The sequence below is a fragment of the Trachypithecus francoisi genome, unplaced genomic scaffold (assembly GCF_009764315.1).
Source record: "Trachypithecus francoisi isolate TF-2019V2 unplaced genomic scaffold, Tfra_2.0 Lachesis_group20, whole genome shotgun sequence".
Lineage (NCBI taxonomy): Eukaryota > Metazoa > Chordata > Mammalia > Primates > Cercopithecidae > Trachypithecus > Trachypithecus francoisi.
In genome coordinates, this window is record NW_022681466.1 from 63,388,293 (window position 1) to 63,411,901 (window position 23,609).

The 23,609-nt window shown below is 44.9% G+C and overlaps 3 protein-coding genes across 6 annotated transcripts in view; 1 reads left to right on the forward strand and 2 right to left on the reverse strand.

Annotated features, from left to right (window-relative positions):
- The window catches only part of LOC117068030, a 29,323-nt gene extending 13,584 nt beyond the window's left edge, over window positions 1-15,739 (reverse strand). The window contains exons 1-2 of the mRNA XM_033185290.1: window positions 15,580-15,739; window positions 14,881-15,164 (exon numbers count right to left, since the gene is read on the reverse strand). Of these exons, the coding sequence (XP_033041181.1) occupies window positions 14,881-15,164; window positions 15,580-15,739 (444 nt within the window). The remainder of the gene's footprint in view (window positions 1-14,880; window positions 15,165-15,579) is intronic.
- The window catches only part of PIK3R5 (phosphoinositide-3-kinase regulatory subunit 5), an 88,383-nt gene that overhangs the window by 10,891 nt on the left and 53,883 nt on the right, over window positions 1-23,609 (forward strand). The window lies entirely within an intron of this gene.
- Window positions 17,345-17,690, reverse strand: LOC117067710 (40S ribosomal protein S27). Its single transcript, XM_033184579.1, has one exon. It carries the CDS (start codon window positions 17,651-17,653, stop codon window positions 17,399-17,401), a length of 255 nt encoding a protein of 84 aa, XP_033040470.1. The 5' UTR covers window positions 17,654-17,690; the 3' UTR covers window positions 17,345-17,398.

The window sequence follows — 23,609 nt, forward strand, 5'->3', positions numbered from 1 at the left end:
GCCTTGGACTCATCTCTGAGTCCTCCCTCCATCTTCCTTGTTCCCCACTCACCAGCCAGTTTTGATGGTGCTTCCTTTCTCCATGGTTCTTGTTTCTCTCACTTCCCCATTACTCTCTCTGCCACCCAATTTGGCTTTCTTTACCATATGCCTCTGGTGGGCTTTTTGGACCACAGGCTCTTCCTCTCTTCACCAGGAGATTCTTCTTATGAAAACTTCTATGTCACTGTGTTCAGATGCCTTTGATGGCACCCCACTGCTTAGGGGGAGTCCAGAGTCCTTAGTCTTCTGTTCAAGTTTTGAAGTTGAGTCCCACTCCTTTCTCCACAAATCCTCACGCTCTCCTGCAGCCAGACTGCCTGACTCAGTTTTCCCAAGACCTAATGTGTGTTCTTGCCTCACTCATCCCCTTCCCAATGAGGGAAGCTTTCCAACCATTTTGTTCAGTGCTGACTCTCCAGTGCCTTGCAGGGGCCAGCGTTTGTCATTCAATCAGTGCTTGCTGAATGAGTGATTGTCTGGTTGAACAGCCAGCATGGAAGAGGCCCGGGCCTCAGCTTTGGATGACTGATGATCGGGCAGGCTGGGCTGCTCCCCGTCTGAAACCTCTGTGGGGTTCAGTCATCCTCCCCCCAAGGACCCTTCAGGTGTGTCACTGGCCTTCTGTGCACAACTGCAGGGGCTTCAGACACCTATGGCTTTGTGATCCACTGTGGGACAAAGCAGGTGTCCTCCTCTGGGCTGCTTCAGACCCCTAAGCCTCTGACAAACTCCAGGTGCAAACTCCAGGCGCTGAGAGCCCTCTGCTTGGGAATCGTTTTTTTTTTTTTTTTTTTTTTTTTGAGACAGAGTTTTGCTCTTGTTGCCCAAGCTGGAGTGCAGTGATATGATCTCAGTTCACTGCAACCTCCGCCTCCCGGGTTCAAGCGATTCTCCTGCCTCAGTCTCCTGAGTAGCTGGAATTACAGGCACTCGCCGTACAGCGAGCTAATTTTTGTACTTTTGGTAGACGTGGGGGTTTCACCATGTTGGCCAGGCTGGTCTTGAACTCCTGACGTCGGGTGATCTCCCTGCCTCGGCCTCCCGAAGTGCTGGGATTAAAGGTGTGAGCCACTGCGCCCGGCAGGGAATTTTCTTTTTTTTATTTTTTTTATTTTTTTTATTATACTTTAAGTTCTAGGGTACATGTGCATGACGTTTATATCATGTATAACTCCCCAGTGCAATCCCTCCCTCCTCCCCCCTCCCCATGATAGGCCCCAGTGTGTGATGTTCCCCTTCCCGAGTCCAAGTGATCTCATTGTTCAGTTCCCACCTATGAGTGAGAACATGCGGTGTTTGGTTTTCTCTTCTTGTGATAGTTTGCTAAGAATGATGGTTTCCAGCTGCATCCATGTCCCTACAAAGGATGCAAACTCATCCTTTTTTATGGCTGCATAGTATTCCATGGTGTATATGTGCCACATTTTCTTAATCCAGTCTGTCACAGATGGACATTTGGGTTGATTCCAAGTCTTTGCTATTGTGAATAGTGCCGCAATAAACATACGTGTGCATGTGTCTTTGTAGTAGAGTAATTTATAATCCTTTGGGTATATACCCAGTAGTGGGATGGCTGGGTCATATGGTACATCTAGTTCTAGATCCTTGAGGAAACGCCATACTGTTTTCCATAATGGTTGAACTAGTTTACAATCCCACCAACAGTGTAAAAGTGTTCCTATTTCTCCACATCCTCTCCAACACCTGTTGTTTCCTGACTTCTTAATGATTGCCATTCTAACTGGTGTGAGATGGTATCTCATTGTAGTTTTGATTTGCATTTCTCTGATGGCGAGTGATGACGAGCATTTTTTCATGTGTCTGTTGGCTGTATGGATGTCTTCTTTTGAGAAATGTCTGTTCATATCCTTCCCCACTTTTTGATGGGGTTGTTTGTTTTTTTCTTGTATATTTGTTTGAGTTCTTTGTAGATTCTGGATATTAGCCCTTTGTCAGATGAGTAGGTTGCAAAAATTTTTTCCCATTCTGTAGGTTGCCTGTTCACTCTGATGGTAGTTTCTCCGGCAGGGAATTTTCTTACCACCCTCCCATTTAGTCAGATTTAAGATGAGCAGTTAGCTAAGTGTGAGAGCAGGGGAAGCCCTGGTAGGGGAAGCCCTTCCCCCAACAAGCCACTCCCAGTCTGGTGACAGCTTCTGCACAAGAGCCTAGGGAAGTGTCTGTTTGCAACACGGTGTTTACAAGGCAGAGGGGCTTCCTGTCCCGCCCGTGCCAGGCTGTGGGGCAATCAGGGCAATCAGGAGCTATGTTTTCAGAGGGAGTAAGGCAAAGAAACTGTTGAGGGATTTCTGGTGATTCTTTGAACATTACCAGGGGTTGCCTGGCCTACTTGACCCTGGAGGACAAGGAAGATGTAAAACTCAGGTTTAAAAATTGGGAGCAAATTAAAGTATTGCTAGCAAGGATGAATTTGCTTGTGGTCCTTTGCAGCTTGCAAAAATACGACGCATTTTTCACAAAAGTGGCCCTCCCTCTGAGTCTAATGTGGAAGTCTTTAGAGCAAAAAACTTCCTTTCCTCACTCCCAAGCAGGGAGCATGGGTCAGAGTAAGCAAGGAGAGAGTTCTTTCTTTCTTTCTCTCTCTCTTCTTTCTTTCTTTCTTTCTTTTTTCTTCCTTTCTTCCTTTCTTTCCTTTCTTTCTCTCTTTCTTTTTGCAGAGGAAAGAGTGCTTTCTGGGGGAAGGGGAGAGCAGTGGAAATGACTCCCCAGGAGAGATAACTCCCCCATTCCAATTCAGAGCTCATGCATGATGGAGAATGACACTCTGTGCATATCTGAGAAATGGGCTGAGGAGGCTGATACCAGCCCCTCTGCCTCCTCCAAGGACTGTGGCAGCCCTAGGGCACACACCTGCCAACCTGGAACCACTGCTATGGCACCCACAGAAACATGAGCTTATGTCCAGAGCCCTTGTTGTCTCTTGGGCCTCAGTAAAAGTATCTGGAAAGGTCTTGGAAGGTGGGTTGGGCTTTCTTGGCCCTGGGGACAGGAATATAGTCCACTTCCCCACTTCATCGGGTGGGTAACCCAAGCGTGGGTGATCAGAAGATGGGGCTCGCTCTTCCCACCTGACTTCTGAAGACCTCAGGTTGTTTTTAGTGGTGAATCCTTCCTCTGAACCCATTTGACGCCAAGTGTGAGCTGCCCAGCTGTAGGGCCAAGGTGCAAAGGCTCCTGTGAGATCAACACATTAGCCTGTGGGTCACGGTGCTATGATAGTTGTTGTTGTGAGGGGATTTGCTTTACTGTGCAAAACAGAGAAAAATAAGGGTGTGGCCCTTTAAATAACTTGCTAATAAAAAGCTCCCACTTGAGAGAGATAGAGGTTGACCTGAAGGGTGGGGTTGAGGAGAGAGATGATGGGTGGAGTTGAACAAGGACTAGCTTTGTGTAAGCATCAAGAAAACACATTTCTGAACTAGTGAGGCTAAGTAGCTCAGGTCCAAGGCATGTGAGATATTTGGGAGTTGGTTCAGAAGGTTGTTCTAGAAGGTACTTGAGTTGCCTAGCAGAAGAGATGGTGGGGACTTGTGGGAGTTGATGGAAGCAAGCCCTCAATGCTGGACCATGTAATGGATGCAATGAATAAAGAAGAGGCGTCCAACTTCCCATTCTCTCATTCTCCCAGCTGTGGCCCAAGGCACTGTGCCATCACAGTCCAACGCTCTCCTCTGAGATGGATGTAGCTGGTCAAGAATGCTCCTCTTGGACCATGGCTCAACTCTACCAGGTTCCCATCAAGGCTCCTGTCCAGGGGTTGTTGAAGGGATGGGGTTGCAGCCATGGTCATCATATGATAATGGCCACAGTTGCACGTTGGGTCCAGAGCTCAGTGGCCTCAGAGGTCACATCTCTCCTCCTCCCCCTACCTTTCCTTCCTGCATTTTCAAAGCTGGGGGCTTACTTCTCATTGGCTGTGTTACTCCTCAGATCTGCTCAGTAGATGGAGGTGAAAATGTTATTTTTCACTAAAATATCTGACCTTGTTTAAGGAGAAAAATTTTGTAATAATGCCCATAACTTATTCTCATGGTACTTTATCGACCAGTAAGAGATTACCCCTAATGCATTTATAAAAACATTACTCTCTCATCTTGAGTTGCTTCAATACTAACTGGCCAGCCCAGTTTGCTCCAATGAGTGCCTGGCCTTTAAATAGCTCAATCCCTGCTGGTCACCCTAGAGTAGGACATGCAGTGGTGGGGACTCCGTGAAGAAAACCTATGCTTCAGAAGTCATCTCTGGATAATGACTTCATCCTCTGGAGGATGACTTCACCTTTTATGAGGTGTCTCTGTCAAGGAAATTTTGGGTATAACATGTGGTCTTTAAGTCAGACCATAAACCACACTCTACAAATTCAGGAGAAACCCACCAGCTGTAACTAAATGACCTAGTAACAGAAAAACAAAAACATAATTTATCTTTTTAGATAACTCAGCATTCCCTGAAATAATAGTTGGTCTACTGGTTTCTCTGTTGGATTGGAGAGACCCAAAATAATAGTGGCTTAAACAAGATAGAGGTTTATTTCTGTCTCATGTAGCAAGCTGGGCATAAGTGATCCAGACATCACATGACAGCTTTACAGGTTGGGAACCAAGGTTCCTTTTGTGTTGTTGCTCTGCCTTCTTCAACATGTAGCTCTCATCTCATAGTCCATAATGGCTGTTCTAGCAATTGCCATCACATCTGCACTCCAGCTAGCAAGAGGGGGTAAAGGGGAAGGGAAGGGCATGCCTCTTCCTTCTAAAAGCGTGATTTAGAAATTGCACTTACCAATGTCTATTCATATTCCAGTAGCCAGAATGTAGTCATGTGGTCATACTTAGTTACAAGAGTCTGGGAAATGTGATCTAAAATTTCTAAAAGTTATATTCCTATAGAAGGAAGGAGAATACATATGGAAGAACAATTATGAGTCTCATCCACATCTGAACTTTGTGAATCTTCACTGTTATATGGATGTTCTTTATCCCTTCTGTTGTGGAGTAAGCATGACTTCTAAGCCCTACTGAAAACTGTTGATAAAAAACAGCACGCTACACCAAAAGGTGGAATTAACCCAAATGTCCATTGATGGATACATGGATAAACAAAATGTATATATACATTCAATTGAATATTATTGATCCTTAAAAAGGAATGAGGTTCAAACACATGCTACAATATGCATGAACCTTGAAGACATTATGCTAAGTGAAGTAAGCCAGACACAAAAGGACAGATACTATATGATTCCACCTATGTGAGGTAGCTAGAGTAGTTAAACTCATAGAAACAGAAAGTAGATTAGAGGTTACCAGAGGCTGGAGGGACAAGTGGTGGGGAGTTAGTGTTTATTGAGTATGGAGTTTCAGTTTGGGAAGATGAAAAAGTTCTGTGAATGGATGATGGGGATGGTTGCACAACAGTGTGAATGTACTTAATGTCACTGAACTGTACACTTAAAACTGTACACACAAAACTACACACACAACCTGCAGAATGGGAGAAAATATTTGCAGACTATGTATCTGTCAAAGGTCTAATATCCAGTCTGTAAGGAACTTAAATCAACAAGCCAAAACCAAATAATCCCATTTAAAAACAGGCAAAGGACATGAACAGACACTTCTCAAAAGAAGACGTACAAATAGTCAACACACATATGAAAAATAATGCTCATCATCACTAATTATGAGGGAAATGCAAATCAAAACCTCAACAAGATACTATCTCGCACCAGTGAGAATGCCATTATTAAAAAGCCAAAAAACAACAGATGCTGGCAAGGCTGTGGAGAAAAGGGAACACTTACACATTGTTGGTGGGAACGTAAATTAGTTCAAACACTGTAGAAAGCAGTTTGGAGATTTCTCAAAGAACTTAAAATAGAGCTATCATTTGACCCAGCGATCAGATTACTGGGTATATTCCCAAAGGAAAATAGTTCATTGTACCAACAAGACACATGTACTCACATACGTTCATCACCCCACTATTCCACAATAGCAAAGACATGGAATCAACCTAGATGCCCATTGATGGTAGATGGGATAAAGAAAATGTGCTACATACCTACATATAAGCCATGGAATACTATGCAGCCATAACAAAGAATAAAATCATGTCCTTTGCAGCAACATGGATGGAGCTGGAGGCCATAATCCTAAGCAAATTAATGTAGGAATGGAAAACCAAATATCACATGTTCTCACTTTTAATTAGGAGCTAAACACTGAGCACACGTAGACATAAACCTGGGAGCAATAGACATTGTGGGCTATCAGAGTGAGGAGGGAGGGAAGGATGAGAATTGAAAAACCTTCTATTGAGTACTGTGCTCAGTACCTGCACCTGTATAACAGGTATAACCGTATAACAAACCTGCACCTGTATCTAACATAAAAGTTGGAATTTAAAAAATACTTACAATGGTAAATTTTATATTGCATATATTTTACCGCAATCATGCTATAAAGGACCAAAGGCAGGGTTCTCTGACATTTTAGGAGCGATGTCCCTACAGATGAAGCTACTCAACACCCTTTGGGTGAGGTTATTAAGCCAGTAATGAATCCATCTGTCTGTGTTATCATTCATGTTTTTTACATCATCATGAGACTATATAGCAAGACTTGCTAAAATTCAGATATGCTATTTTTGTGGCTGTTCTTGTATTACCTCTTTAGTCAGTGAATCCATTGATCCCTATGGGCTGCTGGTGGTTCCTGGATCCTTCCCTTAGCATTCACAGACTGTCTCTTAATAACGTATAGAGAGGCCGGGCACCGTGGCTCACGCCTGTAATCCCAGCACTTTGGGAGGCCGAGGCGGGCGGATCACAAGGTCAGGAGATCAAGACCATGGTGAAACCCCGTCTCTACTAAAAAAAAAAATACAAAAAATTAGCCGGGCGCGGTGGCGGGCGCCTGTAGTCCCAGCTACTCGGGAGGCTGAGGCAGGAGAATGGCGGGAACCCGGGAGGCAGAGCTTGCAGTGAGCCGAGATCGTGCCACTGCACTCCAGCCTGGGCAACAGAGGAGACTCCGTCTCAAAAAATAAATAAATAAATAAATAAATAAATAATAATAATAATGTATAGAGAATGTTGCCAGGGGACTGGTGGATTCAGACATGTACTTTTAAGAATTCCACTTAAAAATTAAAAAAAAATTTTTTTATTACCATAGATTTTTGGGGAACAGATGGTATTTGGTGACATGAGTAAGTTCTTTAGTGATGATTTGTGAGGTTTTGGTGAACCCATCACCCAGCAGTGCACATTGCACCCAATGTGTAGCCCTTTATCCCTCACCCTCTTCCCACCTTTCCCCTGCCAAGTCCCCGAAGTCCATTGTATCATTCTTATGCCTTTGCATCCTTATAGCTTAGCTCCCACTTATGAGTGAGAATATATGACGTTTGGTTTTCCATTCCTGAGTTACTTCACTTAGAATAATAGTCTCCAATCCCTTCCAGGTTGCTGCAAATGCCATTAGATAATTTCCCCTTTTTTCTGTTCCCCAAGATGAGAACAACATTTTCTAGCCTGTCTTGGTTTTTCTCTGTCTGTATCTGTCTCTTATACATCTTTCATTTTCTCTGATTCTTCAAAGATAATCGGTAGCAGCTCCCTTTTACAACCTCAAGTTTCTGTATGACTCTGAGATGCCTTTATTCTCTTCTGCAATCCTAAACTCATTTTCAGCAGCAAGCCTCCCTATTTGACATCAGATGTTTCAATATCGCACCCTTTCGCCGCAGTCTACCTTTCACCCTGTGGCCGGTGCAGCCTTCCAAATCCCAAAGCTGATGTGTCATTCACCAGCTCGAAATTTAGCAGTGGCTCCACATGGCGCTTGAGTAAACCCTTAAGCACGTAGCTTGGCAGATAAGGCTGTTCACAGTCTACCATGCCAGCCCAAGCAGCATCATCTCCCAGCATGCCCCATGTCATGCTTACCCTTCAGTAGGGTTGAACAGCCAGCAGTTCCCTAAAGGAACCATGCTGTCTCCCACCTCTTGCCTCGGTTTATTTTCCTACCACCATGCCTGAATCTCAGCCAAGGCAGCTCCTCCTTCCTGAAATGTTATCTCAGGAGTCACCTTGTTGGAGAAGCTTTGCTAATTGACATTCTCCCTCCTCCAAGTTCCTATGGCACCTGTCCCATGTTAGCCTCCACTGGGACACCTAATCCACTGGGTAATTTCTAGTTTAAGGGTTATTTTGGATGGTGCTGCTCTGGACTTCCTATTGCATGCCCACTTGATATGTAGCTAGAAGGCATATACCTGGGGCCTGGAGCATGCTGAAGCTGAGCTTTTGTAGGGTCTGCTAGAGGATCTTCCATTCGGTATGTTGTACTAGCGTACATTCCCTGCAGCAACCGTGAGGGTTTGCGTGGCTTGACATCCTCACAACAGTGTTTTCCACCTTTTTCGTTTCGGCCCTTCTGCTGGGTGTGTAGTGGTATTGTCTCGTGGTGGGAATGTGCACTTCCCTTCTGACTAAAGATTCGGAGCACCTTTCCACGTGTTTAGTGGCCATTTGGACACCCTCTTCTGTGAAACGTCTATTCAAGCCCTTTGTCCAGCTTTCCACTGGATTGTCTTTTTCATATTTTTCTGTTGCTCCTGCCACATTGTGTAGTGACCACTCCATCCTCTTCCTGACCACAAGCTCTGTGAGATTTCTGGACCCCCAGTGCCTCGTGAAGTCCCTCAAAGAGTAGACCCTCAATACGTATTTTCTGCTGACTAAATAAAACATCTGTGATTCATGCTTTTCAGTAGGTTAACCATTCTCCTTACAACGGTAAAGCTTATCATGGTAAAGCTTTAGCTCCTACTTATAAGTGGAGGGAAAGATGGAAGTAGCATAGGAGTGCATTTTGGCTTTCTCTCATGCATCGGTCACTGTCTTGAGTTATTGGCCTGATTTCTCCTGGTTTGGGCTCTGCAAATAGCTTTACAGGTCCTTTTTGATGAATGCTGCATTTTTCTTTTTCTTTTCTTTTTTTTTTTTTTTTTTTTTTTTTTTTAACACGGAGTCTCGCTCTGTTGTCCAGGCTGGAGTGCAGTGGCCTGATCTCGGCTCACTGAAAGCTCCGCCTCCCGGGTTCACGCCATTCTCCTGCCTCAGCCTCCCGAGTAGCTGGGACTACAGGCGCCCGCCACCACACCCGGTTAATTTTTTGTATTTTTAGTAGAGACGGGGTTTCACCATGTTAGCCAGGATGGTCTTGATCTCCTGACCTTGTGATCCACCCACCTCGGCCTCCCAAAGTGCTGGGATTACAGGCATGAGTCACCGTGCCCGGCTGCTGCATTCTTCTTAAGGCTTGCTTTCATGAGATGCTCACTCTCTCTCTTTTGTATCATCTTACTTGGGGACCTCGATTCCATCTTGACGTATGCCTCAGGAAGTCACGCTGGCTCCTTCACATTTCCCTCCTTTTCTCCCTTGTGACACTCTCTCACTTGCCTTCAGAGCTTGATTTTCCATTTTCTTTCCCTGTTAAGCCACCCTCTCTGACTTCCAGCCTCTTGTTGTTGTTATTTTAATAGACTAGATATGCACGGAAACAATTCCCAACCCCTTGAATAGCTGCTTTCATAAAGTCTATGACTCGCGTCTGACGATGTCTAGCATTTTCTTCCATGATTACTACAAACCCCGAAGTTATCGGTCCTTTTCTCCCCATTTTTCTCTCACTTCTATTTTACAAAGCTTTCATTGTTCTTGGTGAGAATTAAAGGCAGAAGATAGGATAGTTATCTTCCTTATCACTAACTTCACCTTCCAACAGATGAGATGACCAAGGGAGCAGGGATTCATTTAGGAACCTGGCTCTAACCTAATGAGCCACCCAGCTGCTGTCCGGGCGAAGATCCTGCCAGCCCTAAACCGTGGCTCTGGGTTCATTTTTGGATGCATGCGAGAAAAGCCTCATCCGTATCTCAGTCAGGCGGGGTGTGTGATCCCATGTGCTTCTCTCTCATCTTCCTTCAAACCTCTTCATCATTCATTCATTCATTCATTCAGCAAATATGTGCCAGGCATTCAGATGGGTCCTCATGGAGCTCACATTCTAATGGGTCTGGGAGTTAGAGAAAGGTAATGAGAGCAGTACAAAAGCAAAATGTCATCATGTGTCCGTTGCTGAGAGAGATGCAGGAAGAAGTAAGGCAGGAGGCAGCAGAGATGGGGCTTGTCAGGAGTCCTCCTTGGGAACAGAAGATGGGAGAGAAGTGAAGGAGTGAGCCAGGCAGACACATAGGAGAAGAGCACTCAGGCAGAGAGAATGGCAGGCGCAAAGATCCCGAGGCAGAACAGTCAGGAGTGGGCTGTTGTGTTGCTATGGTCATTCGAGTCCTCAGAACGTGGCGGGGCACATGCTGGCATGTGAGCAGCTCAGCATTTGAAATGGAGGACAGCATGTTAGCCATCTTTACAGCTACCACAGCGTGCAGCAAAGCACCTTATGATCATATTCACTTGGTAAGAAAGGTTTCTATTTCAGTAAACACACTTAGGTTGCACAGCCTCTGAGGACCCTTCTGCCTCTGAATTGCTGTGATTATCTTAGATGCCTTGTGGATGGTGCCATCTCCTATAGTTTTCTTAGATGCCTGGCAGACGGCGCTGTCTCCTAGTAGTTTCCTTAGGTGCCTGGTGGATGGCACCATCTTCTAAGAGTTTCCTTAGGTGCCTGGTGGATGGTGCCATAGTAATTTTCTTTCTAGTAGTTTTCTTTATAGGTTTTCCATCTGGACTTTTCTGAACACATGGTCTAGTGGCTTCTGGGCATGTGACCTGATCTCGGTAAAGGGCTGCCACTCACACCAGATGGACCTGGTCTTGGTAAGGGGTTGGCACTCACACCAGATGTGCATGTTCCAGATACTATTGCTGTGTAACTACCTACCTACCCCAAAATGCAGCAGTGTAAGATTGCAACCGTTTTATTATGCCCGTGGATTCTGTGGGCTAGGAATTTGGGCTGGGCACAATAGGGATGACTTGTCTGTGTTTAGGGTTGTCTGGGGTCTCAGCTGGGAAGACCAAACAGCTGGTAACTGAACCTGTAAATGAGGATGCCTACAAGGTGCCTCTCCATGTCGTTTTGCCTACATCATGGCAACCTCCAGATGGAGAGTCTAATTTCTCACTCGATGGCTCAGAGCTCCAAGTTCAAACCTTCTAGCAAACAAGACAGTAGCTGTGTTGTCTTTAGTGACCTAGCCTTGGAAGCCATACAGCATCACTTCTGCTATAATCTATTGATTGTGGCAGTCACAAGCCCACCCACATTTAAGGGGATGGGAATAGATTCCGCCTCTTGATGGAGAAGTGGCAAGGCTGTGATGTAAAGGAGATGTGGGATGGGAGCTATTGTTGGGATCGTCTTCGGGACATAAAATCTTATAAGTACTTTCTATTTTTCTGGGAAGGAGTTCTCATTTTCTGTTGTTTCTGGACTACGGTGGATTTGAGATGTCTGCTTTGCCTCCTGTCTAGCAGAAATTCCCAGTGCCAGGTGGTTGCTGTGATGCCCACCCTTTTTCTCACTGCTGCTAGCAGTCCTGTCCCAGGCTTTCTCTGGGTCACCAGTGAAACCTCCCTTATGAAGAAGGAGTAGCCAAGGGGCCGCCAGGTGGAGGGAATACAGTGCTGGGACCAGTTTCTCATCCCCTGAAGGGTGTGAGAGTGTGTGTGGCTGGGGTGGGAGGCAGACCTACTGATTGTTAGGGAAGAATCTCTTGGAGCTAGTGTCAATCAAATGCCTCATCCCAGTGGCTGGTTTCCTGGCACAACTCCTGGGCCTTAGCTGTGCCTCTTGAGTGCATAGGAAGCCAGGGCCTGCCAGGGAGTGAGTATACTTGCAGCTGGGGAGGACTCAGATCCTTGCTTTGAAGCGGGATGAGGGGCCGAGCTAGGGTTTGGCTAGAAGCCTGCCACAGCTGAAATAGTGAGAAAGCTTTGCCAGCTTGCTGGGCTGCACCACAGCAGGGCTTCCTGGACCCCCAGGCAACAGCATCTTCCTGGAGAGGAAGAGCCTCTTCCACACCCTGACCTTCTCAAGCGTATTCATTTGCTGTGGACTTGCTGGACATTCATCTGCTAACCTCAGCAGGAAATTGCAGAACTAACACATTAGGGCGGTAAGTGTAGGCTGTTTTTCCCCAGTCACAAGTCTCGGTGCCTAGGTGTAGTTCCCTGTGTGCCGCTATCACAAAGCTCCTGACCCAGGATGGCTAGATATAAGAGGATCCCAAGAAGTTCACTTGAGAAGGCTGAGGAACTCTCCAGCTCCCTGTCCTGGTATTTCTCTTAGGATCACCCGTGTTCCTGCCCTAGCCAGGTGCTTTTGAAGCCTGAAGACAGGTCTGGAGAGTAAGGATGGATATAGGAGTGGTCCCAAGTTCCCGTTTCACCAGAGAGTATGTTCCCACTCTTCATTCCTCAGGGAAGGAAAAACGCAACCTCCTCATTCCAGAATAAAATCGTGGAATGCTAGTGCCTGAAGGAACTTTATACATAAATTAATTCATCTTGCCCCCTTTGCAGAGGATGTGCCTCTGATGATGGACACACAACAGATGCTCAGCAAGTGTGTTCACTGTTTGAGAAATCATCACAATGCATCATGCTGCATGAAGACACATGCACACATATGTTCATTGCAGCACTGTTCACAATAGCAAAGACATGGAATCAACCTAAATGCCCATCAACAGTTGACTGGATAAAGGAAATGTGGTACATATACACCATGGAATACTATGTAGCCATGAAAAAGAGCAAGATCATGTCTTTTGCAGCAATGTGGATGGAGCTATTATTCTCAGCATAATAGATAACATAATAGAATAACAGGATGGCTGTTTTTTCTCAGCAAACTAACGCAGGAACAGAAAACAAAATACATGCTCTCACTTGTAAGTGGGAGCTAAATGATGAGAGCTCATGGACACAAAGAGGGGAACAACAGGCACTGGGTCTTACTTGAGAGTGGAGGGTGAGAAGAGGGAGAGGATCAGAAAAAAAAAACTATTTGGGCACTAAGCTTAGTACCTGGGTGACGAAGTAATGTGTCCAACAAACCCCTGTGACATAAGTTTACCATAACAAAATTGCACATGTACCCCCGCACCTAAAATAAAAGTTAAAAAAAAAAAAGGGGTGTATTCCCTAAGGTGCGGCAGACAATATTTCAGAATTATTGTTGATTTGCTAGGTGTGATCAGGTTGGAAGGTTGGAGAATGTCTCTTTTCTTTTTTTTTTCTTTTTTTAGATGGAGTGTTGCTCTGTCTCCCAGGCTGGAGTGCAGGGGCGCAATCTTGGCTCACTGCAACCTCTCCCTCCTGGGTTCCAGCGATTCTCCTGCCTCAGCCTCCTGAGCAGCTGGGACTACAGGCACGTGCTACCAAGCCCGGCTAATTTTTGTACTTTTTAGTAGAAACGGGATTTCAACATATTGGCCAGGCTGGTCTTGAACTCTTGACTTGGTGATCCGTCCGCCTTGGCCTCCCAAAGTGCTGGGATTACAGGTGTGAGCCGCCGCACCTGGCTGAGAATGTCTCTTTTCTTAAGAGATTGTGCTCGAGTATTAGACTGAACCTCATGAAACTGCTAATATCCTCTCATGTTTAATACGATTCAGTCAAGGCCAGGCATGGTGACTCATGCCTATAATCCCAGCACTTTGGGAGGCCAAGGCAGGAGGATTGCTTGAGGCCAGGAGTTCGACACCAGCCTGTGCAATGTATTGAGACTCCATCTCTAAAAAAAAAAAGAAAAATTAAATTAAAAATTAGCCAGGCTTTGTATTGCACACCTGTAGCCCCAGCTACTCAGGAGGCTGAGGTGGGAGGATCATTTGAGCCTGGGAGTTCAAGGTTGCAGTGAGCCGTGATTGTGTGACTACACTCCAGTCTGGGCAACAGAGCGAGACCCTGTCTCCTGACGGGAAAAAAAAAAAAAAAAGAAAAAGTTTCAATCTGATGTTTAGGACTGATGTGCCATGATGTCCACAGCCTGCAACTCACTGTCAAATGTTTTAGCAAAGCGTGTGTGTATGTGTGTGTGTATGACGTGATCTTCTCTGTCCAGCTGGGGCAGCAGCCAAATAAGAATAAGGCTGATAGGAGATGAAGGCTGCGGAGCTTCCCTCTGTCTTCCTTCCTCCCACCCAAGACACCCCACCGCCTCCCACAGACTGTCTTTTGGCCCTGTGCCTGTCGGGGTGCTGGTGGGGCTGAGCAGGGTCCCTGCAGATGGGGGTTTGTGACATGGGTGAGGTGTCAGGAATGGGTGAGGCAGGAGTGGAGGCAGGAACTGCGAGGAGGCTCTGACTATGGGTGGAACAGAGAAGAGGCTGCAGGGTGGGGGCAGGGAGGGGCTCTCCAGGGGCAGCTGTGTATTTCTGGATGGGGTCGGGTGTGGTTTCCTGGGAGGTGGCCGAGATGAGAAGGGGCACAGACTGATTTCAGCCCCAGCTCAAGGATCTGCCTATTCCTCCAGGGGCTTTTGAAAGATCCCAGGACCCTGTGAGACCCTCTGCAATGAAAGGGAGAGAAGCAGGAGATGGGATGGGAGATGAGGGCCCCGTTGTGAGGAGCTGGCAGGGTGACCTCACCTCTACTTGAGCTATCAGCTCCCTGTCTCCAAGGCAACCCTGCTGCCTGAGCCTCCCTAAAGCCCCCACGCCCGCCTAACGGGAAATTCTCAGATAATTCAGATGGTCATGGGAAAGCCCATACGCGTAAATCCTCCTGAAGGGTTATCTGAGTAAATAGGGGGATCTTTCTGTTTACCACTGTCTTACTGCCTGCATCTCGATGCCTGCATTGATGCCTGCCTTAGTGCAGCAGGCGGGATCGAGGGAGACCACAGGATGAACTGGCTGACAGGTGGTAACAGGTTGATATCCACAGGCCGCAGGCAGCAGGGACCACCACGGCAGGTGGTTCCCTAGAGGGCTCCTGGCCACACTCCTCTCGGGATCCTTGCGCTGCAGACCCTGCCGCCTGCCCTGCCACATCCTGTGCCCCGTCGCCGCGTGGGCCGCTCTCGAAGCATAGGCCAGATGTGCAAATTCTGCGGCTGTGCCTGGGGGCAAGCGCAGCACAGCTTGCTTTTCTTGGAAATCATTGGTGATTTGTTAGAAAAACAGGAAACATTGGGGCTGCTGGTGTACATTTTGACTTTTTTGTTTTTGTTTTTGAACTCCTTTCATCGGTCTCTGTATCAGGGTGTTTTAAGGGTATTTCTGCTCAACTCAGCCTTCGAGCCGTCTCTGGTCACTCTTCCCTCTCTATGCATCCGCTTTTTCTCTTTCCCCCTCTTGTCTTCTGCTGCCTTCGTCCCCTAACCCCAATCACTGCGTGGGGAGGGGGCCAGATCCAGGGAACCATGGAAACGTGCTGGTGAGTCACCTTGGCCACGTGCTTCTGTGGAGCCTGGCCTCCCTGCACCTGCCTCCCCACTCTCTGCCTCCCCACCAACCCTGCATTTATCCCCCTACAGCCCTCAGTCATGGTGGTTAGACAGGAAGCAAAGTGGTCTGCACAGTGGGACCTGCTGCAACTGGGACAGCTGGGGTGGCTGCCACTGTCCTGCTGCTGACACGCAGGGATGATGTGGCTGTGATCAGAAGTTGTTCTTCCCTGCTGGGTCACCCTCATTGGAGTGGAGAGGCCCTCATTGCTATACCCACTGGAACACTGAGGCTGAGAGAGGAGCAGGGATGCCTTCAATAAAGAAGAGGAAGGGGTGAGGAGGTCTGGGTTGGGACACGCTCTGGCTGTGTCCCAACTCAACTCCTCCCTGGCTATGTCTCAAAAACACAGCAGGGGCCGGGCACAGTGGCTCACGCCTGTAATCCCAGCACTTTGGGAGCTCGAGGCAGGCAGATCACCTGAGGTTAGGAGTTTGAGACCAGCCTGGCCAACACGGCAAAACCCCGTCTCTACTAAAAATACAAAAATTAGCCAGATGTGGTGGCTCATGCCTGTAATCCCAGCTACTCGGGAGGCTGAGGCAGGAGAATCACTTGAACCTGGGAGGCGGAAGTTGCAGTGAGTCGAGATTGTGCCATTACATTCCAGCCTGGGCAACAAGAGCAAAACTTCATCTCAAAAAAAAAACAAAAAACAAAAAACAAAAAAATCCCCACAAAAACAAAAAACAAACAAGGAAAAAAACCTCAGCAGGCAGGAGGCTGGGAACTGTGGTCGTTTTGTGTATGGGATCTTCAGGAAAGTGTTGCAAGGCTGCTGTTTGCTAGTGTCCCTTGGTGAGGTTTCCTGGGTCCTGTCTTGTCAGGGGTGAGCTCTGAGGATGGCCAGTGGTTGCTTTGGGATTGTTCTTAAGCCTTCTTGCAGCGGCTCTGAACTTCATAATGTACCACGGTGGAGAGACTCCTCTCCCATTTTACGGTGAAATAAACGGGTCCAGAGAGGTTCTCCATTCCCTAAACAGGCCCCAGTGAGGCGAGAACGGCAGGGCCTCCCATGTGCCCAGCTGCTTGCCCCAGGTGGGCTGGGCTCTGCCCCTGGGTTTTCATCATTGCAGGGGTCCTGATACCACACCTTCAGCCAGGCCCCCATCTCCCAGGGGAAGCAGGCTTAGGGGCTGCCCTTCTAAAGTCATACAAGAAGTCTGATATGAGCGATTAGAAACTCCCCACAGCTCTCTGGGGGTTGTTTTTAAAAGGAATTAAACTGTCCAGAGAGAGATGTGTAAGACTAAGCTGAGATGGGGACCAGCGTGAGAACTGAAACACTATTTGGAGCTTTCCAGAAATACGCAGATTGGAGGAATCTGGAGTAGGGAAGGACATTGGGGCAGGAAGGTGACCCCTTCTCACACCAGGGCTCCTGAATACATGAATATCAAAAGGCAGTGACAGGCCTTGGGAGAGGGAGGGGCCATGTTCCCATTCCTCTCGACTGCACAGCTTCTCGGAAGCAGAGATTCTCAGCCAGGCATCTGTGAAACTTGGATGGGGAACACGTGGCATTGTTATTTTCACTCACCTGTAACTGAAGTTCACATTTGAACGTAGGCAAAAACCACAGTCATACCAGTAGCACCTGTGACTTTGTCACCAACAGAAATCCAGATGTTTTTGTGTCACTTTGAGGTTGCAGATACCTCAAATGTCATTCATGCTCTTCACTACGTTTAGGTGATCATAGTAATTAGATTCTCTGCTGGGCTTTTGTTATTTCATGTGTTAATGAGAAGAACATACACTCCCATTTCTAAAGCTGATGATTTTTTTTTTAATCCAAAATGTGTTTATTGAGATGGTTTCCCACTCATCTTGATTCAGAGTGCCTTTAGTGCTGCTTCCTCCTAAAGGAACATCCTTCTGTAAGCCTTGCTTTTCCTCCTGTAGGCTGGCAGAGGACAGTGGAGCAGCCAACACACAAAACTACTGTTTGTGCATGGCTAAAGACCGTGGTGATTTTATAGCATCCTGGGCATTTCACATCCATGAAGTAGGAATTGGGGCTCTGCACCAGGCGTTTCTTCTTGTGTTTCCTCTTCTCCTCTTCTGGGGAGGGATGAAGGAGATCCTTTGCGAGAGGCATGTTCTCGTGTGGGTAGGTCGTCACCGCCGGAAAAAAAAGCTGATGATTTAAAACTAGTTTGACCATTGTATTTCAACGTCCATCATTTCCTTTGCAATTCTGTATATTTTATTTCGTGCATTTAAAGCATTATTCTGAAGAGGGGTCTGTAGATGTCAGACTGCCAAATGGTCCCACGGTGCAAAAAAGTTTAGGAATTCCTACTGCTGGAGCAATTAGGTAGAGAATTCGACATGTTCCTTGACAGCTGGGGAGGGCGTTGGTGGTCGGCAAGCCTGAGTTAGCATCATCGCTCTCACTTGCTGCATATTCTGAGAAAGTGACTTTATCTCTCAGAGCCATCGTTTCCTTATGTGTAAAATAGAGATGAAGAATGACTACCTGAAAGGATTGTCCTACGTGAAAGTGCCTGCCTCTTCCAGCGTCTGACAGGTAGTAGGAACTCTCTGTGGGTAGTAGCTGGTGGCAGTGGCACCAGCTTATATAAGCCTATGAGACTCAAGCAGGATTCTTTCTTATTACAGAGGAAACTCCAGGCTACATTCATTTCTTACCTGTGCCTCATGTAGAAGGGTAAACTTGGGTCATATCTGGATACTGTCTCTCATCTTTTTTCTTTTGCTCTGAGCAGGTAGCTCCCAGGTATCCAATAGGAATCTTGGTCCATAAATTCAAGTATTTGAGAAATAAAATTTCAAATATATGCTTGAAATGCTTCAAGTATATTTGAGAAATGCTTGGTATGTCCACACAGTGAAATATTACTTGGTCATAAAAAGGAGTAAGTACTGTTACATACTACGACATGGATGAACCTAGAAAACATGCGCTAAGCGAAACAAGCCAGATGCAAAAGACCACATATCATATGACTTCATTTATATGAAATGTCTAGAATAAGCAAACCCATAAAGACAAAAAGTAGATGAGTGGTTGCCAGAGGATAAGGGGAGGGAGAATGGAGAGTGATTGCTAATAGGTATAGGGTTTCTTTTTGGAGTGATAAAAATGTTCTGGGATTAGATAGTTGTGATGGTTACATACTTAGTGAGTATACTAAAAGCCACTGAAGTGTACACTTTAAAATGTAAAGTCTATGTTATTAATTACAGCTCAAGAAAAAAAGTAAAAATCACTCCCTAACCTATGGACATTGAAAAGATAATAAAAGAATATTATGAATAACTCTATGCCCACCAATTTGGTAACTTAGATGAAATGGAATAATTTCTTATTTCTATTAAAACTCATACAAATAGAAGTAGATTATCTGAATAGGCCTATATCTATTAAATAAATTGAATCAATAATTAATAATCTTCCAAAACAAAAAGTTTCAGGCCCAGAGGATTTCGCTGGTTAATTCTACCAAACATTTAAAAAAAATGGCCGGGTGCAGTGGCTCACACGTGTAAGCCCAGCACTTTGGGAGACTAAGGCAGGCAGATCACCTGAGGTCAGGAGTTCAAGACCAGCCTGGCCAACATGGTGAAACCCCATCTCTACTAAAAATACAAAAAAATTAGCTGGGTGTGGTGGCAGGTGCCTGTAATCCCAGCTAGTCAGGAGGCTGAGGCAGGAGAATCGCTTGAACCCGGGAGATGGAGGTTGCAGTGAGCCGAGATCACGCCATTGCACTCCAGCCTGGGCAACAAGAGTGAAACACACACACAAAAGAAAAAATGGTGGCAACTCTCTACAGTCCATTCCAGAAAATAGAAGAAGAGGGAATGCTTCCTGACTCATTCTATGAGGCCAGCATTACCTAATACCAAAACCGGACAAAAATATTACAAAAAAGGAAAACTACAGATCAATATCTTTCATTAATATAGATGTGAAAATCCTCAACAAAACATTAGCAAATTGAATCCAACAATGCATGAAAAGAATTCTGAATCACAGCCAAGAGGGATTTGTTCTGGATATGCAAGGCTGATTCAATATTTGAAAGTCAATTAATGTAGTTAATTACATCAACAGGCTGAAGAAGAAAAATCATAAAACTAGACACAGAAGAAACATTTGACAAAATCCAATACCTGTTTATGATAAAAATTCTCAGCACACTAGAAATAGAGAGGAACTTCTTCAGCCTGATAAATGCTTACACGAAAAACCTACAGCTATCATTATGGTGAGAAACCAGATGTTTTCCCATTAAGACTGGGACCAAGGCAAAGATGTCTTCACTTATCACTCATATTTAACATCGTACTGGAAGTCCTACCTAATGCAAAAATATAAGAAAAGGAGATGAAAGGTTTGGGAAGGAAGGAAATTGGGAAGGAAGTTTCTGTTCACCAATAACATGATTGTCTATGTATAAAATCCCAAAGAATCAACAACGACAAACAACAACATTCCTGGAACTAAGCAATTATAGTAAGGTTGCAGAGTGCAAGACAAACACATGAAAGTCAAGTGCTTGCCTATATACCAGCAATGAGCAATTGGAATTTGAATTAAAAATACAATACCATTTACATTAGCACCAAAAAATGAAATAATCAGATATGAATCTAACAAAATATATGTAAGATTTATATGAGAAAACAACAAAATGGATGGAAAAAATCTACAAAAATCTAAATAAATGGAGAGATATTCCATGTTCATGTATAGGAAGACTCACTATTGTTAAGCTATCAGTTCTTCCAACTTTATCTATAGACTCAATGCAATCTCAATCAAAACTCCAATAAAATTACTTTGTGAATATTGACAAACTCATTCTAACACTTATATGAAAAGAAAAAGACCTAGAATAAACAACACAATATTGAAGAAGAACAAAGTCAGAAGATTGGCATTACTAACTTACTAAGACCTGCTATAAAGACTTACAAGACTTACTATAAAGGTGCATCCATACAATGGAATATTATTCAGTAGAAAAAGAAAAGAGCTATCAAGCCATGAAAAAACGTGGAAGAACCTTAAGTGCATGCATATTGCTAAATGAAGGAAGTCAATCTGAAAAAAACTACATACTGTATAATCCCAACTATGTGACGTCCTGGAAAAGGCCAAACTATGGAGGCAGTAAAAAGAAGAATGGCTACCAGACGCTGGAGGGAGTAGGATGAATAGATGGAATATAGTGGATTTTCTGGGCAGTGAAAATATTCTGTGATACTGTAATGTGTATTGATATGATATATTTGGAGAAACCCATAGAATTGTACAACACAAAGCGTGCACCCTAATGCACACTGCGGACTTCAGTGACTGCTCTTATATCAATATTGGTTTATTAATTTTAACGAATGAACCGTGCTAATGGAAGATATTAATAATAGAGGAAACCGTGGGTGGGAGGGGAAAGGAGAGGGAGTTTATAGGAACTCTTTGTACTTTCTGTTTAATATTTCTATAAACCTAAAACTACTTTAAGAATTAAAGTCTATAAAAGAAAAAGAAATAACCACTGTCTTCTTCTTCTTCTTCTTTTTTTTTTTTTTTTGAGATGGAGTCTCACTCTGTCACCCAGGCTGGAGTACAGTGGCGCGATTTCAGCTCACTGCAAGCTCTGCCTCCCGGGTTCATGCCATTCTCCTGCCTCAGCCTATCGAGTAGCTGGGACTACAGGCGCCCACCACCATGCCCGGCTAATTTTTTGTATTTTTAGTAGAGACGGGGTTTCACTGTGTTAGTCAGGATGGTCTCTATCTCCTGACCTCGTGATCCGCCCGCCTGGAGCTCCCAAAGTGCTGGGATTACAGGCGTGAGCCACCACGCCCGGCCTTCTCTTCTTATATTGACTGAAATCCGATGCGAAGCCCCATCCTGCCAGGAGCTGTCCAGGAGCTCAGAGCTATTCACTTTCCTGCCACAAACCTTCCTCAAGGTGGTTGCCTTCTTAGTTAGCATGGAGATAGAGTGAGGGGAGGGCACAATGTACGGAAAGAAATACATTAATAGAAATATACATTGTCCTGTATTTGTACTCTGAGGTCTTAGGAACAGCTCCGGGGAAGCTTGGGTTCTGACCTGAATCTCTTCCTTTGGCCTCTGGCAGAGGAAACACGGAAGGAAGCAGGTCTCCCAGGCAACCTGCCCACACAGTGGGTGGCCAAAAACGACTCGTTCAACACCTCTGAAGACTGACTCACTGGGACGTTGCAATAGACGTGATTTCCCCTTGAAGCCAGAGGAATATCCCCTATTGCTCATATGGTCATAACATCATGGGCACATATTTGGGCGGGGCTTTGGTTTGTACATTCATGTAACTTTCCAGGGAGAATCTGTCCAGACCCTCTGCCAGGCACTGGGGTTAGAACCATTATGGTAGATGGGACACTGACGTCAGAGCTGAAAGCCCACTAGAGAAATAGGCAGTTACAACGCAGGCACAGTGGAACCAGAGAGGCTCTGGGAGCTGAAAGGGTGGGGGGGTGGACATGCAGCCAAGCCTGGGGGTCAGAAGTTCTCCCCTGAAGAAGTGAGCTGGAAATGGAAGACAGAAGAATGCATGTTAGGATGCACATCAGAAGCAGGGAAACGTGGGCGAAGTGTTTCAGGCAGAGGCAGCACATGCAGGAAGAAGTTTTTATGGAGAGGAAAGGTAAAGGTTTGAGACTGGCCAGGGAAGAAGGGCACGACCAAGGGCACGACCTCTTGGGGTCTAGTGAGCCATGTTATGGGCTTGAGTTTTGATTCAAGGCAATGAAAACCCATAGGAAAGGTTTCAGAGGGCTGGGAGAGAATGATGGAATCAGATATGCTTTCTCAGAGACAACCGTGCAAAGAACAACATGTATAGTGTGGTTGTATTTATATGAAAGAAAACCCATGATACAACTTATTGTGTTGATCTATGTGTGCTTAAATCATCGTACCAGATTGTCTTGATTTCTGTAGCCTTAGAGCAAATCTTGAAGTCAGATAGGATGAGTCGTCCACCTTTGTCCTTTTCCCAAACCGTGTTAGCTATTTTAAGTCTTCGGTATTTCTGTATACCAAAGGCATATTATCCATTTCTATTTTTTAAAGTTTGCTGAGATATTGACTGGGATTGCATTGAATCCATAGATGAACTTGGAGGAAAACTGACATAATATCAATGTTGAGTCTTCTGACTCATAAATATGGCGTATCTCTCCAAGTATTCGTTGATTTATCTTAGCAATGTCTTGTAGTTTTAATGGTGGGGGTTTTCCACATTCTTTGGTAAACTCCTTAAGAATTTCGGCTTTTTGATGCTATTATGAATAGTGTTTCTAAAAACTTCACTTTCTAATTAGTAGTTATTAACACATAGAAGTACAATTGACTTTTAAATACTGACTTTGTATTCTGCAACCTTGATAAATTCACGTATGGTAGTTTTTAATAGATTCCTTAGGATTTTCTAAGTATACAGTCATGTCATCTCAGAGTAAAGACAGCATTACTTCTTCCTCCCTGATATATATGTGTTTTTTTCCTTGCCTCATGGCAATAGCTATGACCTCCAGTACAATGTTGAATAGAAGTGGTAAGAGCAGACATCCTTGCTTTGTTCCCAATAATAGGTGAAAAGCGTTCAGTTTTCACCTTTCAGTATGATGTTAACTATAGATTTTTCATAGTTGCTCTTTATAAGTTCAAGCAGTTCCCTCTTACTGAGAGTTCTTATAAACGGGGGTTGAATGTTTTCAAAGGTTTTGTATGCATCCATGAAGTGGTTATGTGATTTTTTTTCACTCTTCTTTATTAATGTGGTGAATTACATGAATTTTTGAAAGTTAAAACAACTTTCCAAATACAGCATTCCAAGTGGATAAGTCCCATTTGGTCTTTTTATATATTCTTACTTATTTTGGAAATGATTATATTTATGTATTTCTAGACTTCATTTTTAACTGTTTTGTTAGGAATTTTTGCATCTTGAAATGTAAAATTAGAGATATCGATCTGTAATATTCTTTGTTGGGTAGTGTTCTTGTCTGGTTTCAACATCAGGATTATG

What these genes read in the sequence shown, in the direction of transcription:
- LOC117067710 (XM_033184579.1), bottom strand. Translation starts at nt 17,653, where the DNA reads ATGCCTCTCGCAAAGGATCTCCTTCATCCCTCCCCAGAAGAGGAGAAG.